A 16,580-nucleotide genomic window follows, 5' to 3' on the forward strand; every position below is an offset into this window, starting at 1 on the left:
AGCAGGGAACTCACTGGGTTTGTGTCCTGGGGCTCAGCACCCGGATCTGGAGTTTTCAGGACTTAAAGCAGGGCACATTATTCCAGGGGAAGAGCTCACCGTAGGTAAACTGTTTAAAAACTGAGGCAGGAAGCGGGACCCGGCCTCCTCCCGCCTCACGTGAAGGACACCCACACCCTCTCTGTGGTCTGTGAGCCTCGCCGTGACTGTGGAAGGTTTCAGACCCACCGCCCACATCGGGGGCTCAGAGGTCTCTTGAGGGCAGCTTCAGCAGAAAGTGGGGCGGTGGCTCCCCAGTGGAGGTCTAACCTGCTGGCCGTGGGGCCGACGCCTCACAACTGGGGGTCCGGGGCCCACTTGGCCACAAACACCCTGCCAGGCTGACAGGCGGAAGCCCTCCCTACCCTCAGGGGGTCTAGTTGAGTCAAACACACCACAACCTAGCCCCAAACGAGCAGGACAGGACATGGGGGCCCAAGGGCTGCGGGGCAGCACACCAGGGCCTGAGCCACAGGAAGGGGGACCTGGGGTCTTTAGTAAGAAGCTGGGTCCTGGGAAGGAAGGAACAGTAAAATCACTTATTGTTAGACTGATGGTGACAGGTGCTCCAGGCGGAAGGACTGGCCGGACAAAGGCCCGCAGTGGGCACTCCCTCTGTGGTGCCATAAGGACAGGGCAGAGCCTCGGGCAGTCACTGCATCTGAGGCTGGAGAGCTGGTCAGGGTGTGGGCCTTGACTTCTGAGACCGTGGGAGCCACTGAAGGCTCTGTGGCTGGAGAGACGCGTGCTCAGACCAGGGACGGAGGCCACTCAGACAGAGGCATTACCCAGCCCCGGCAGGGGGGCCACTGCACGGAGGAGTCTGGGCAGAGCCAGGGCATGCTTGGGTGCCCATCCTCTGGGCCCTGCCCTTCACCCTCCCCCCCATCCCCAACTCCTACCAGACTCTCGGAGCAAACGCTGCTGGTGGAGAAGCTCACAGAGCAGAATGAGCAGAAGGCGAGGACCATCGCTGCCCTCAGAACCGACCTGCAGAACCTGGTTGGTGGATGGGACGGGAGTGGCTGTGTGGTGGGGGTCTGTCTGCCACAGGAAGCCTGGTGCAGTGGTAGCCCGGGGGGGTGGCGGATGGCCTGCAGGGCAAGGTGGGGTCCCTGCAGGGCACTTTGAGGCGCATCAGGAAGGTGCGGCCCCTCGCCTGTCCTCCCAGTGGCAAAGATGGAGGTGGCCCTCAGGGACCCTCAGGATTGTCTGCATGGTCCCCATCAAATCATGGCCCTGTGCTCTGGGCCCCTCTATCCCTTCCTCTCTGCGCCTCGAAGGTGGCCCAGGAGGACGCCCAGTGCCTGGAGCTGTCATGGAGCAGCATCACTGAACTGGGGGAGCCACGGCGCCCACTGAGGAGCCCCCAACGTGCCACATCCCCCCATCAAGGGGCGTCCCCACCACATACCCACTCCCCAGCCACCCTGGACCCTGTACTGCAGGCCGTGCGGGCAGCCATCGAGAGGCGGCGGCGGCGGGAACAGGTGGGCAGCCGCAGCCCGCAGGACCCCCTGTCTCCCTGAGGGCAGAAACATGAGCCCCTCAGGCTGAAGGATAGTTATGGCGCCTGCCCCTGAGCCCCATGGCCCCAGGGAGGGGCTCCAGTGTGTGTGGGGGGGTCCTTTTGGGGAGTCTCCAGCCCTGGTGGGCCTCAGTGGGCAAAGCTTGCCTAGGTCAGAGGGACCCACACCGCACCCCACCCGAGCAGGAGCTGTGCCTGCAGCTGGAGTCCTCCCAGGCACTGGCAGCCGGGCTCCGGGAGCAGCTGTCCGAGTGCCGGCAGGAGCTGTGGGCTGCACAGAAGCTCCAGCAGGAGCGGGCTCGGGAGCAGGCACGGGAACGAGAGGCCCTTCAGGGCCAGCTGGAGGCCCAGAGGCTCGAGGTGCAGCAGTGCCGGGCGTCCTGCAAGCTCCTGGGGAGGTAACGGGGTGAAGGGGTTGCACGGCCTTGCACAGGGAGTGTGGGATCCTGAGGGCCCAGGGCTGCTGTCAGGACAAGCACCTCTAGAGCTGGAGGGGATGCCCGCCGGGGAGGGGTCCTTTCCTTCCAGCAGAGTCCTGTGAGCACAAGTTGAGCATGGGCCGGGGTGGGCCACCCCCGCCAGTGAGACCCTGTGTGCTTCTCGGGCTCCCTCTGCCCATGCAGTCTCACAGGCTGGCATCCACCCAGCCCCAACTGCCCACCAAGGCACATGGTGCACCTTGAATGTGTCCAGGGCCGCCCAACTCTGCCCCTTCCAACCCCAGGGAGAAGGCTGCTCTGGAGATGGTGGTGGAGGAGCTGAGAGGGAAGGCAGATGCTGCAGATGCGGAGAAGCAGGGGCTGGAGGCAGAGGCCACGGAGCTACAGAGAAGCCTCCTGCTGCAGGCAGAGCGGAGGGAGGAGCTGGCTCTGCAGAGGGAGCGGAGCTGCAGGGCACTGGAGACCAGGTGCGCGGCGGTGGCTGGGTGGACAGGGCCCCTCCTACAGGAGAGACCCCACTCTGCCACCATCAGCCACGTGGCCTTGGTCCACGGGTCTGCTTCTTTACCTGTCTCATCTCAGGGTGTGGTGGCGGCCCTAACAGGCAGGGGCGGGGGCTCTCCAGGCTCCTCCCCAGGCTGTACCATCCTCCAGACCAATCCTCACTCCCTCTGGCCCAGTGCCCCACTTGGGTGCATATCCACCACCCTGTGGACCCAGCAGATGTGGGGCCCCACCCCTCCTGTCCCCCTGGAGGCACCTGTGCCTCCCCTGACCCAGAAACGAAGCCCGGAAGCAAAGGGCTCCCTGCCTTCCTGGTCCTCCTGGGCCTCCTTGGGCTTGGAGGGAGTTGCAGGCGGTTGCCTGCCTGAAATCCCATGGGGCAGCCACTGCTAACCCTGAGGGACCTCCCGCCCTCTGGTCTGGGGCCTCAGTCAAAGCCGCCTGCAGCAGCTGGAGGAGAAGGTCTCTGGGCTCAGAGAGGAGCTGGCATCAGCCCGGGAGGCACTGAGCACAGCACAGCTGCAGCGGGATGTCGTGGAGAGCGAGAGGGAGGGCTTGCGCAGCGCCCTGGCGCGGGTACGCCTCTGCTCCCCCCAGCCCCACCCCCGCTCCCATCTGCCCCCACCCACCCCAGCCTCACTGACCTGGCCTCACACTCCCTCTCTCCCGCCTGCCGGGACCCTCAGCCCATCACCAGAGCTCCCAAAGTCACCAAAGGCCTCTCCCATCCCCAACCAGTAGGCACCAGCCTGGCCCAGCTGCTCTCAACCCTGCTGGCCACGTCCGCTTCTTCATGGCTTCTCCCTGGCCCACCAGCCACCTCCTCTGGCTGGAGCCTCAGTGCCTGGAGCCACCATTGGTCCTGAGACCTCCCCACTGTGGCGACCTTCCCATCATGTCTGCCCAGGAGCTCTGGCTTGCACACCTCCGCAGCTCTGGGCTCACTCCTTTCCCACCGCAACAGCCCTGCCTTGGAAGCTAAAGGTCCCTCCCTGGCATCCCCCTCCCTGCCCCAGGCCGAGTGCAGCAATGCGGACCTGGAGCTTCTTGTGAGGCGGCTGAAGTCAGAGGGAGTGGAGCAAAGGGACTCCCTGGCTGCAATGGCCGCCTTGATGGAGGCGCTGGCTCAGGACAAAAGTGACCTGAACCACCTGACCCTCCAGGTAAGACAAGAGCCAGCGGGGCGGGCCTCGCCGGAACCTGTTTCCCAGGTGGCTGTGGGTCTCCCAGCCCTGGGCCTTCCTTCCATTCTCCCAGATCACTTCCTCTCCTGGTCCAAGGTTTTGGGGACGAGGGAGCCTGACTGGCTCTGGCCAGGCCTGAGGGAGGGAAGACGGTACCCCTGGGCCAGGCCTGAGGGAGGGAAGACAGTGCCCCTGGGGCAGGCCTCGAGGGTGGCTGGTCTACAGGGACTGAGGGTGCGGGGAGTGGATGCAGAGCCCCTGACACCTGGTGGCAGCTGGAGCAGGAGCAGGACCAGCTGCGGGAGCAGCAGAAGACTCTGGAGCAGGAGCAGGTCCGGGCCAGGGAGCAGCTGGCACAGGCGGAACAGCAGCTGGTGCTGGAGCGGGCAGAGCGCAGGGGCCTGCAGCAGGCCTGTGGACGCCTGGAGCAGCAGCAGGAGCAGCTAGAGGGGCAGGCAGCCCTGCTGGGGCGAGAGAAGGCCCAGCTCCAGGAGCAGGTGGGCCAGGTGAGGACGTCTGCAGGGCAGGCTGCTGCCGTCTGGGATACGGCTGGGTCGCAGGTCCTGCCTAAGGTACTTCTGGGAGTCAGGCAGGCTCAGGATACCCAAACCAGCTCTTTCTGTCTGGGTAACGGATTAAGCCCAGTGCTGGCCTCCCCGTGGGGGTGGGGGCTCCCCGTGGGGGTAGGGGCAGGGCGAGGATATGCAGAGAAGAAGATTTCCATCAGGCCTGGCCTCTATATCCATCCCGCCACTTGGCAGGGGAGCCCGGGCCTGAGGCCAGTGACTTCTGCACGCTGGGCCCTTAGAGAGCTTTGATCTTTCCTCCTCTGTCTTATTTCTCCCTGGTCCACATCCACACAGCTGAACTCTGCGATTGCGTATGCACTGGTGCCTTCGTGCATTCATTCCCAATTTCCCCATCTTTTGCTGAGGAACCTCAACTCACTGGAGAAAAGAACAGTCTTGGTTTTTTCCAATCCTGCCTCGTTCATCCACGCAGAAACCCTGCCCATACTGGGTTTCAAGCGCCCGTGGCTCAGATTCCGCAGCCCCTGTTACATTCAGGACGTTCAATCCTCCTTCCGTTTTCAGATTCTGTCTTGTCCTTTTTTGGGGTCATCTTTTTCCTCTTTTTCTATTGACATTTAATAAGTCAGTGTACAGTGTCAAAGAGTTTTGACCATTGTACAAACCTGGGTAGCCGCCACCAGAATCAAGACATAGAACGTTTTTGTCAGCCCAGCAGGTTCCCCCACGTGCCCTCAGCCATTGCCCAAAGCCCCTGGCTCCCACCCAGGCGGCCTCTGCTCTGATGTGCAGTGCCACGGACTGGATGCACCTGTTTTAGAGTTCCTTATGAATGGAGCCATGCGGTACAGATGCTTTTGTGTCCAGCTTCTCTCTCTCAACATCACGTCTTTGAGATCCATACATATTGTTCAGTGTATCCCTAAGCGCTTTGTTTTTAACTGCATAGTTATATTCCTTGGGATGAGTAAACCACATTTGCTTACTCATCCACTTGTTGCTGGACATTGGGATTGTCCACACAAATCACACAAGACTTGCTGAATCAGAAACTCTGGGGGGGGTGCCCAGAAATCTGGATTTTAATGAGCCCTCCATGGGACTCTGCTGCACACTAAAGTGTGAGAACCACAAGTGTATGATATGATGTAAGAACTAAGGTCCATTATTTTTCATACTAATACCCAGGTTTTTTAGCACCACTTTTTAAAACTCTCTCCTTTTGTCCTTGATTAAATTTGGCAACTTGTTGAAAATAAATTGATCATATATGTGGGATTTGTTGATCTGTGCAAGTCAATCTATTCCTTCTTTCACCAGAACCACACAGTCTTGATGATGATAGCTTTTTAGTAAGTCTTGAAACTGAGTAGTGTACACACATCCGCCTTTTTATTTTTCAAGATTGTTTTGGCTGTTCTAAATCCTTTGCATACTCATATACATTTTAGAATCATCTTGTCAATTTCTTCTTCCCTCTCCTGCAAAATAGCCTGCTAGGACTTCGAGTAAAATTGTTTGGAATTTATAGATCAACTTGAGGAAATGAACATCTTAAATAGATTGAATATTATATCCATGAATATGGTATATCTCTCCTAGTCTTTATTACTCTCAGCCATGTTTGTAGTTTTCCATGTAGAGGTTTCTTGCACATCTTTGATTAGGTTAATTCTAGATTTTTATATCATGAATTATATTACTGTTTTAATGTCGTTTTCTCGTTGTTCATTATTATAGAAATAGAATTTCATGTGAAATACAATTTCGTATGTTTATTTTGAGTCATATGACCTTGACAAATTCACTTATAAGACTAAGTACAGAGCAAAGTTAAATGTAAGTGGTGAGAGTGGCCATACTTCCACCAATGCAATCGTGGGGAAATAATTTGATGTTTCACCATTTAACATGATGTTATCTGTAGGCTTTTCACAGAGGCCCTTTATCGGAGTAAGGAAGTTCCCTTTCATTCCTAGTATGCTGATTTTTTTTAAATTTATAAATGGGTATTGGATTCTGCTGAATGCTTTTTCTGGAGCTATTGAGATGATCACGTCATTGTTCTCCTTGTGTTGTTAACGCAGTGAGTTATACTGGTTAATTTTTTAGATGTTAAACTTGCATACCTAAGTAAGCCCTACTTTGTCATGAGTTAGTATCCACTTTATATATTTTTTATTCAACTTACAATATTTTGTTAAAGATTTTTGCATCTCTATTTGTGAGTAATATTTCTGTAATTTTCTTTCCTTGGAATCATCAGATTTGGAATCAGGGTTGTGCTGGCCTCCTAGAATACACTGGAAAGTAGTCTCTCTTCCTCTATTTCCTGCAAGTGTTTGTGTAAAATTGGTATTACTTATTTCTTAAATGTTTGGCAGAATTCACTAATGAAATAATGCGAGCTTGGAGTTTTCTTTGTGAGAAAGCATTTGATAATGAATTCAGTTTCTTTAACAGATATATAATCTATTCCAATTTCTTATTTGCTTTTATGGCTGTTTCTTCATCTGCGTCCTAAAAATTTTGCATGTTGTGTTTTTATTATCAGTCAATTCAAACTATTTTCTCTTTTCTCATGTGATTTATTCTTTGCCCCATGGATTATTTGGATGTATATGGCCTAAATTCCAAATAGGGTTTTCTAAATGCCTAATTGTTATGAATTTCTAATATAATTCCATCATGATCAGAGGACATACTCCATATTATTTGAATGGATTTAAATGTCCCAGTCTATCATCTATCTTGAACATGTCAAAAGAATGTGTATTATGCTATTGCTGAGTGCATTGTTCTACAAATATAAATTAAATCAAGTTGCTTAGTAATGCTTTTTAAATCTTCTAAGCCCTTACTGGAGTTTTCTGTATGTCGATTTATTTCTTTGATTGGTTGTTTTTGTCTACTTGCTGCATCAGTTAGTGACAGAAGGGCATTAAAATCTCTATCTGTGATAATGGAATTGTCTGTTTCTTTCCCTAGATCTCCCCTTAGTTTCTTCCCATAGTCAATTTTTGCTTCATGTGTTTTAAATTTCTATTATTAGGTGTATATATATTTAGAAATTTATGTCTTTATGACGAATTGGCTTTTTATCATTGTAAAACATCCCCTCTTGTCTCTAGCAATATTCTTTTTTTGATATCTACTTTTTTGATATTGATATAGCCACTTCCATTTTCTTATGCTTAGTGTTTCCATGGTATATCCTTTTCATATATTTACTTTCAACTTATCTGTGTCTGCTTATTTAAAGTGTGTGTCACCATGATCAAGTGGGTTTCACACCAGGGATGCAAGGATGGTTTAACATATGTAAGTCAATAAATATGATACACCACATAAACAAAATTAAAAACAAAAATCACATGATCATCTCAATAGATGCAGAAAAAGCATTTGACAAAATCCAACATCTCTTTATGATTAAAACCCTCAGCAAAGTTGGCATTGAAGGGACATACCTTAAGGTAATAAAAACCATCTATGACAAACCCATAGCCAACATTATAGTGAATGGGGAAAAGTTGAAAGCATTCCCCATGAGAACTAGAACAAGACAAGGATGCCCACTCTCACCACTTCTATTCAACACAGTACTAGAATTCTTAGCCAGAGCAATCAGACAAGAGAAAGAAATAAAAGGTGTCCAAATCAGTAAAGAGGAAGTCAAACTCACTGTTTTCTGATAACATAATCATATACCTAAAAAACCCTAAAGACTCCTCCCAAAAGCTCCTAAGCTGGTAAATGAATTCAGCAAAGTTTCGGGATACAAAATTAGTGTGCACAAATCAGTAGCTCTGCTGTACACCAACAGCGACTAAGCTGAGAGTCAAATCAAGAATTCAACCCCTTTCACAATAGCTGCAAAAAAAAAAACAACTTAGGAATGTGCCTAACCAAGGATGTGAAAGACTTCTTTAAGGAAAACTACAAAACACTGCTGAAAGAAATCATAGATGACACAAACAAATGGAAACACACCCTATGCTCATGGATGGGTAGAATCAATATTGTGGAAATGACCATACTGCCAAAATCAATCCACAAATTCAATGCAATTCCCATCAACATATCATCATCATTCTTCACAGAGCTAGAAAAAATCCTAAATTTCATATAGAACCAAAAAAAGAGCCCACAGAGCCAAAGCAAGAATAAGCAAAAAGCAAATCTGAAGGTATCACATTACCCAACTTCAAACTATACTATAAGGTAACAGTTACCAAAATGGCATGGTACTGGTATAAAAATAGGCACATAGATCAATGAAACAGAATAGAGAACCCAGAAATAAACCCAAATACTTACAGTCAACTGATCTTCGACAAAACACAGAAAAACATAAAGTAAGGAAAGGACACTCTATTCAAGAAATGGTGCTGGGGTAATTGTCAAGCCACATGTAGAAGAAAGAAACTGGATCCTCATCTCTCACCTTATACAAAAATCAACTCAAGATGGATCAAAGACTTAAATCTAAGACCTGAAATCATAAAGATTCTAGAAGATAGACCAGGCACAGTGGCTCACACCTATAATCCCAGCACTTTGGGAGGCTGAGGTGGGCAGATCACGAGGTCAGCAGTTTGAGACCAGCCTGGACAACATGGTGAAACCCTGTCTCTACTAAAAATACAAGAATTAGCCCGGTATGGTGGCACATGCCTGTAATCCCAGCTACTCAGGAGGCTGAGGCAGGAGAATCACTTGAACTCGGGAAGCAGAGGTTGTAGTGAGCCGAGATCATGCCATCGCACCCCAGCCTGGGTGACAGAACAAGACTCTGCCTCAAAAAAAAAAAAAAAAAATCTAGAAGATAATATCAGAAAAATCCTTCTAGACATTGGCTTAGACAAAGGCTTCATAACCAAAAACCCGAAAGCAAATGCTACAAAAGCAAAGACAAATAGATGGGACTTAATTAAACTAAAAAGCTTCTGCACAGAAAAAAAAAAAAAAAAAAACAGCAGAGTTAACAGACAACCCACAGAGTGGGAGAAAATCTTCACAGTCTATACATCTGACAAAGGACTAATATCCAGAATCTACAAAGAACTCAAATCAGTAAGAAAAACAAACAATCCCATCAAAAAAGTGGGCTAAGGACATGAATAGACAAGTCTCAAAAGAAGATACACAAATGGCCAGCAAGCATACGGAAAAATGGTCAACATCGCTAATTATCAAGGAAATGCAAATCAAAACCACAATGCTATACCACCTCACTTCTGCAAGAATGACCATAATCAAAAAATTTTTTTAAAAAGATATTGGCATGGATGCAGTGAAAGGGAACACTTTTACACTGTTCGTGGGAATGTAAACTAGTACAACCACTCTGCAAAACAATGTGGAGATTCCTTAAAGAACTAAAAGTAGATCTACTGTTTGATCCAGCAATCTCACTACTAGGTATCTACCCAGAGGAAAAGAAGTCATTATACGAAAAAGATACTTGGACATACGTGTTTATAGCAGCACAATTTGCAATTGCAAAAATACGGAACCAGCCCAAATGCCCATGAATCAACGAGTGGATTTTAAACATGTGATATAGATATGTATATACACGCGCTCCATGGAATACTACACAGCCATAAAAAGAATAAAATAATGGCACTCACAGCAACCTGGATGGAATTGGAGGCTATTATTCTAAGTGAAGTAACTCAGGAATGGAAAACCAAACATCATATGTTCTCATTCATATGTGGAACCTAAGCTCTGAGGATGCATAAACATAAGAATGATACATTGGATTTTGGGGACTCGGGGGAAAGGGTTGGGGGTGGTGAGGGATAAAAGACTACACATTGTGTACAGTATACACTGCTCAGATGATGGGTGCACCAAAATCTCAGAAACCACCACTAAAGAACTTATTCATGGCCGGGCACGGTGGCTCAAGCCTGTAATCCCAGCACTTTGGGAGGCTGAGACGGGCGGACCATGAGGTCAGGAGATCGAGACCATCCTGGCTAACACGGTGAAACCTCGTCTCTACTAAAAAATACAAAAAACTAGCCGGGCGAGGTGGCGGCGCCTGTAGTCCCAGCTACTCAGGAGGCTGAGACAGGAGAATGGCGTAAACCCGGGAGGTGGAGCTTGCAGTGAGCTGAGATCCGGCCACTGCACTCCAGCCTGGGCAACAGAGCGAGGACTCCGTCTCAAAAAAAAACAAAAAAAAAAAAAAAAAGAACTTATTCAGGTAACCAAGCACCACCTGTTACCCTATTGAAATAAAAAAATTCAAAAATCAACAAATAAAGTGTGTGTCAAAAGCATATTTGGGTTTTGCCTTTATATTTACTCTGACAACTTCTATCTTTAATTAGAGTGTTTATTAGACCACTTACATTTAATGTAACTATTAATATGCTTTATTTACATCTAGGTATTTGCCATCTATTTGTCTCATACTTTAAAAATATTTTTACATTCTTCCTTTCTGGCCTTCTTTGGGGTTAGCTGAATATTTATTTAGTATTCCATTTTATGTTCTCTATTGATTGTTTTTAGCTGTGTTTTTCTTTTTGTTAGTTTTAGTGATTACCCTAAAATTATGATATGCACAGTCTATATCCAAATACTATATTACTTCACAAACAATGTAAGATCCTTCCAGCAATATATTCCGTTTATCCCTTGCTATGTTTCGAATGTGTCCCCTCCAAAATGTAGATGTCGAAACGTAATGACTAATTGTGACAGTATCAAGAGGTAGGACCTGTAAGAGACGATTTAGGCCATAAGGGTTCCACCCTCATCAGTGAGATTAAAGCCTTTATGAAAGGGGCTTCCTGCAACATTTGTGTCTCACTTCCCCTTATGCCTTCCACCATGTGAAGATGCAGCACTCTTCTCATCCGGAAAATGCAGCACCAAGGCACAGCCTTGGAAGTAAGAGTAGTCCTTCATAGACAATTGAACCTGCCAGCACCTTGATTTTGGACTTCCCAGTCTCTAGAACTGTGAGAAGATAAATTAATACATTTCCGCTCGTTATAAATGACCCAGTCTCAGGTATTTTGTTATAGCAGCACAAATTTACTAAGACATCTCTTCCATCCTTTTCGCTCTTGTTGCTGTATGTTTTATTTCTGTATATGTCGCTATAAACCTTACACTACTTTACTAATATTTTTTATTTTAAAATGATTATTTTTAACCATTCACACACACACACACTCATCTTTTCACAAACATTTCAGTTATTTGGTAACATTCTTTACCTTCTTGAGTGTGTTTTTATTTTTTTTTATTTTATTTTTTTTTGAGACAGAGTCTCGCTCTGTCACCCAGGCTGGAGTGCAGTGGCCGGATCTCAGCTCACTGCAAGCTCCGCCTCCCGGGTTTACACCATTCTCCTGCCTCAGCCTCCGAGTAGCTGGGATTACAGGCGCCCGCCACCTCACCCGGCTAGTTTTTTGTATTTTTTAGTAGAGACGGAGTTTCACCGTGTTAGCCAGGATGGTCTCGATCTGCTGACCTCGTGATCCGCCCGTCTCGGCCTCCCAAAGTGCTGAGATTACAGGCGTGAGCCACCGCGCCCGGCCTTGAGTGTGTTTTTAAACATATTAATTACAGTGCGTTTTTGTGTCTTTGTCTGATAACTCTAACATCTGGATCCCCTAATGAGCTATTTCTATTGTCTTTTCTTTATTTTCAGTAGTTTGGCCTTGTCTCCTAGGATGCTTCATTTTTTTTTTTGTTTTTTTATTATGCTTAATAATTTTTTATTGAATGACAGACTTTGTGTTTTTGTAGATGTAATTCATAGACATAATTTAAGGCTTTGAATGATACAAGCTTCTTCCAGAGGGAATTTGCTTTTGACTCCGGGAAATCAGAATAGGGATAAATCACCTTTATCCAGTGCAGGACTGAGCTGCTTTGTGACTGTACTTCCGTGTTTTCTGAGGAGTCATCTATCTCTGGCCTGCCCCAGGATATAATACAACTCTCCTCTGTTCCTCATTGGAAATCTCAGGTGTTTACCAGGGTTCCTACTCTTTAGTTAGCCCTAAACTCCAGGTTTTAATTTCTCAACTCTGTAAGACTTTCAAAAGTCCTATCTGACTTCCCAGACTCTCAACTGCTATTTTTTTGTTCAGATTCTTAGTCTTCTGGTCCTTTACTGCTTCTGAATTATAAAAACAAAATACATACTTTTTCAAAGCAGCACCATTTATTTTATTTTATGAGACAGGGTCTTTGTTGCTCAGGCTGGAGTGCAGTGGCATGATCACGGCTGACCGCAGCCTCGACCTTCTGGGCTCAAGCGATCCTCCCACATCAGCCTCATGAGTAGCTGGGACTACAGGCACACATGACCATGTCCAGCTAATTTTTGTTTTTTTTTGTAGAAATGAGGTTTTGCCATGTTGCCCAGGCTGGTCTCAAACTCCTGGGTTCAAGTGATCCACCTGCCTCAGCCTCCCAAAATGCTGGGATTATGCGCTCAGCCAGCAGTCCCGTTTTTTAAAATCACAATATAGAATCTCAGCTTTACCTCCAGGTATTTCCTTCCCTTCTGATATCTGCTCTTCTTTTCATTCCCTGGCTGCTTTGGTATCTCTGAACTCTAAGTTATGTCGCTTCAATCTCATAAGCTTGCTGAAATCTTAGGCCATGTTCCCAGTCTTTTAGCTAAAACTTTTTTTTTTTTTTTTTTCAAGCAGAGTCTCGCTCTGTCACCCAGGATGGAATGCAATGGGGAGATCTGGGCTCACTGCAACCTCCGCCTCCCGGGTTCAAGCAATTCTCCTGCCTCAGCCTCCTGAGTAGCTAGGATTACAGGCACACGCCTAGCTAATTTTTGTATTTTTAGTAGAGATGGGGTTTCGCCATGTTGGCCAGTCTGGTCTCAAACTCCCGAGCTCAGGTGATCTGCCCACCTCAGCCTCCCTGAGTGCTGGGATTATAGGCATAAGCCACAAATCCCGGCCTAAAGCTTTATTATTGGATCCTGAGGCTCTACACCCCGTGTCACTTAGGACTTGGCAGATACCCCAAAGGGGAAACCTGTTATATTCATAGAATTTCAGACTCACTTTAATGTATTTCTCTCTGTAGCCTGAACACCAGGGACCTGACTGCCTTAGTATCTCTCTAATGCTTTTAAACAGATTATTGGATTGTACGTTGTGTCACTTTTCCAGTTGCTTTAGGTGGGAGGGTTGGTCTTCAACAACCTACCTCACCATTATCAGAAGTAGAAAGTCCTGGTTTTTACTTTTGAAGAATATTTTCACTGGGTATAGAATCCTAAAATAGCCATTATTTTCTTTCAGAAATGTAATGAAGCCATTCCATTGTCTTCGGGCTTTCATTGTTGCTGGAAAGTAAATGTCAGTCTTGTTCATTTCATGGCTATGTGTCTTTTTCCCTTTTAAAAAAAAATTTTCTTTATTTTTGGTATTCAGAAACTTTACTAAGTTGTATCTCTGTGACATTTTCTTTCAATTTATCCTTTTGGGGGTTACAGCTCATTTTAAGTCTGTGGCTAGATGTATTTTACTAGATTTGGAAAATTCTTGGCCTGTATCTGTTCAAATATGCCCTCTCATCTCCTTCTGAGACTATAATTACACAAATGATGGGCATTTTTAGCTTGTCCTATGTGTCTATAACACTGTTTTGTGTATTTTCCATCCTTCTTTCTCTTTATGATTCAGTCTGAACCCATTCTTCTGTCTCTCTTCCAAGTTACTAGTCCTTTCTTTTATTCTGTCTAATCTGCCATTGTCTATTAGTTTTCTTACTTTTTTGGTTATTATATTTTAAATTGTATTTTTTATATTTAGTATCCAGTTCTATTGTTAAACTTTACATCTTGCTATCAATCTTCTTGAACATATTAATCAACTATTTTAAAGTTTGTGTCTGATAACTCCAATATCTAGATAACCAGGGTGGGAGGATCTATATCTATTTTCTGTTCTTATTTGTGTTTTTTTTGTCATGTGGTCCTGTCTCCTGATAGGCCAGATCTTGATTAAATAGTCAATCTTATATATAATAAATTACAGAAATAATTTGAGGATCTTGACAATGCTATTCTTCTTCCAGAAAGGGTTTATTTTTGTTATTGTTGTTGTTTGTTTGTTTTTGAGAGAGTGTCTCATTCTGTCATCCAGACTAGAGTGCAGGGGCATGATCTTGGCTCACCATAACCTCTGCCTCCTGGGTTCAGGCGATTCTCCTGCCTCAGACTCCTGAATAGCTGGGATTGCAGGTGCATGCCGTCATGCCTGGCTACTTTTTGTATTTGTATTTTTGGTAGAGATAGGGTTTTACCATGTTGCCAGGCTGGTCTTGAACTCCTGACCTCAAGTGATCCGCCTGCCTTGGCCTCCCAAAGTGCTGGGAGTCGCCGCACTCGGCCAGAATTTACTTTTGACCGTGGCAGGCAGTGAAGGTAGAAGGTCCCTGTAATCCAATCAGTGACTGGGATGATTCACACCTGAGCTTCAGTGTCTATGCAGGATGGTCTATTTCTGATTCACCACTACTACTAGGATCAAGCCCTGCTGTGAATACAACTGGAGGTCTTGTGATATGTATCAGAGCCTCTCTGCTTTGGTGGCTCTGAACCCTAATTTTTGTCCCCCTCAAGCCATGGTACTGCCAGAAACTCTTCCTGGCATCTCAATTTTTCAACCCAAACTTTTAAATCAGCAAATGCCTTAAGGGAAAAGGAGACACCAAATGCTGGGCTCATTCCTCTGTGTCTCCCTTCTCTCCAAGATCTTCGCTGCTTCAGTCCCAGCTGTCTTTTCAGCTGTCTGAGGTCTCTTACATGTTCTTGTGATATATTCTATCTAGATTTTTATGATATTCTTGGTGGAAGTGTTGGTCTGCAGCAGTCTAGTTTTCCATTACCTTCTGTTGCCATTTCTATGTAGTGTTTCCTGACCCCTGGACACTGGAGGACAAACAAATGGTACCATTTAGATTGACAGTTGGCTCCTACCTTGGAGTGCCCAGTTCCGTACCATCCCCATCGGGGTACCTGAGTGGATGCCCCGTCTATCGTAAAGACATCCATGTGCTTCTGAGGTCCACCCACCTCTTCCACTCTCACCTCCATGCCATTCTGTGTGAAATCACTTCTTCCGAAGTCCTTTCTTCCCCTCAAGAGGCCCATGCTCACCCACCCACTTACTCTCCTTCTCTGCCGACTGTCCACTTCCCACCTCCTCTAGGTCACACGCCAGAAACAGGCCCTGGAGGAGCAGCTGGCTCAGAGCCTGCAGGACCAGGAGGCCCAGATGGACACTCTGCAGCAGGCCCTGCAAGACAAGGATGCTCTGTCTGAGGAGCGGGCCCAGCTGCTGGCCAAGCAGGAGGCCTTGGAGAGGCAGGGCCAGCTTGCAGCTGAAGAGGCAGCTGATCTCAGGTATGCAAGGGCCTGCCAGTCAGGGCATGTCCCACACATCCTTACCCTCAGAAAGTCTGCAGTGTGGCAGCGTATGGGGACACGCACACCATGGCATAGGACTGGGAAGGAGTGTGTGCACATGAAATGGGCTGTGAGTGACAGGCAAGCACGGTGCCTTTGGGTTGGGGCAGGGCATCTAGAAGAGGTCAACCCAGTGAAAACACTGGGGTCACCTTCCTGAAGAAGGTGGTGGCAAGTGCAGAAACACAGCTGAGACCGGTGGAAGGCAGATGTGGAATGTCTTGCTCATGGAGCTGTGGAGTTCAGGGTGAAGGGATGGCTGGATTCAGGCACTCCCACAGTGCCCTTGGAATCCTGCTTCTCCCTCCCTCAGCACAGCTTGGTTCTGAGATCTTATTCTAGGCAGGCTCACTCTGAGAGGTGGCAAGATGGCCAGCAGCCACTCCAGGGTCCCCCTTCCAGCAGACGCAGAGCACCCTTCTCCCCACAAGGCCTGAGAGTGGCGGCCATGGGCCATGTTGAGCTGCGTGATATCCCTGTACCAATCCTGGGAGCCGGGAGTCACAGGGCTTGATCCCAGGCTTGGGTGGCACACCCATCCCTGGAGCCCGGAGCAGGGCCAGACCAGGGACACACGAGGTGGAGAGTGTGGGCAGGTGAGCCCAGAGGCCCTCAGGGCAACTCCCAGAAGTTGGGACGGGCAATCGCAGGCAGGAACAGGATGTGTGTAGGTGCCGCCCGGTGTGTGTGTGTGTGTGTAGGTGCCACCCGGTGTGTGTGTGTAGGTGCCGCCCGGTGTGTGTGTGTGTGTGTAGGTGCCGCCCGGTGTGTGTGTAGGTGCTGCCTGGTGTGTGTGTGTGTGTGTGTAGGTGCCGCCCAGTGTGTGTGTGTAGGAGCCGCCCGGTGTGTGTGTAGGTGCCGCCTGGTGTGTGTGTGTGT

The 16,580-nt window shown here is 47.8% G+C and overlaps 1 protein-coding gene across 1 annotated transcript in view; it reads left to right on the forward strand.

Annotated features, from left to right (window-relative positions):
* The window catches only part of CROCC2 (ciliary rootlet coiled-coil, rootletin family member 2), an 85,450-nt gene that overhangs the window by 25,908 nt on the left and 42,962 nt on the right, over positions 1 to 16,580 (forward strand). The window contains exons 8-15 of the mRNA XM_026449074.1: positions 945 to 1,041; positions 1,323 to 1,529; positions 1,754 to 1,965; positions 2,292 to 2,474; positions 2,943 to 3,087; positions 3,528 to 3,674; positions 3,971 to 4,201; positions 15,445 to 15,638. Coding sequence (XP_026304859.1) covers positions 945 to 1,041; positions 1,323 to 1,529; positions 1,754 to 1,965; positions 2,292 to 2,474; positions 2,943 to 3,087; positions 3,528 to 3,674; positions 3,971 to 4,201; positions 15,445 to 15,638 — 1,416 coding nt within the window. The remainder of the gene's footprint in view (positions 1 to 944; positions 1,042 to 1,322; positions 1,530 to 1,753; positions 1,966 to 2,291; positions 2,475 to 2,942; positions 3,088 to 3,527; positions 3,675 to 3,970; positions 4,202 to 15,444; positions 15,639 to 16,580) is intronic.

This window comes from Piliocolobus tephrosceles, chromosome 11 (assembly GCF_002776525.5).
Source record: "Piliocolobus tephrosceles isolate RC106 chromosome 11, ASM277652v3, whole genome shotgun sequence".
NCBI lineage: Eukaryota > Metazoa > Chordata > Mammalia > Primates > Cercopithecidae > Piliocolobus > Piliocolobus tephrosceles.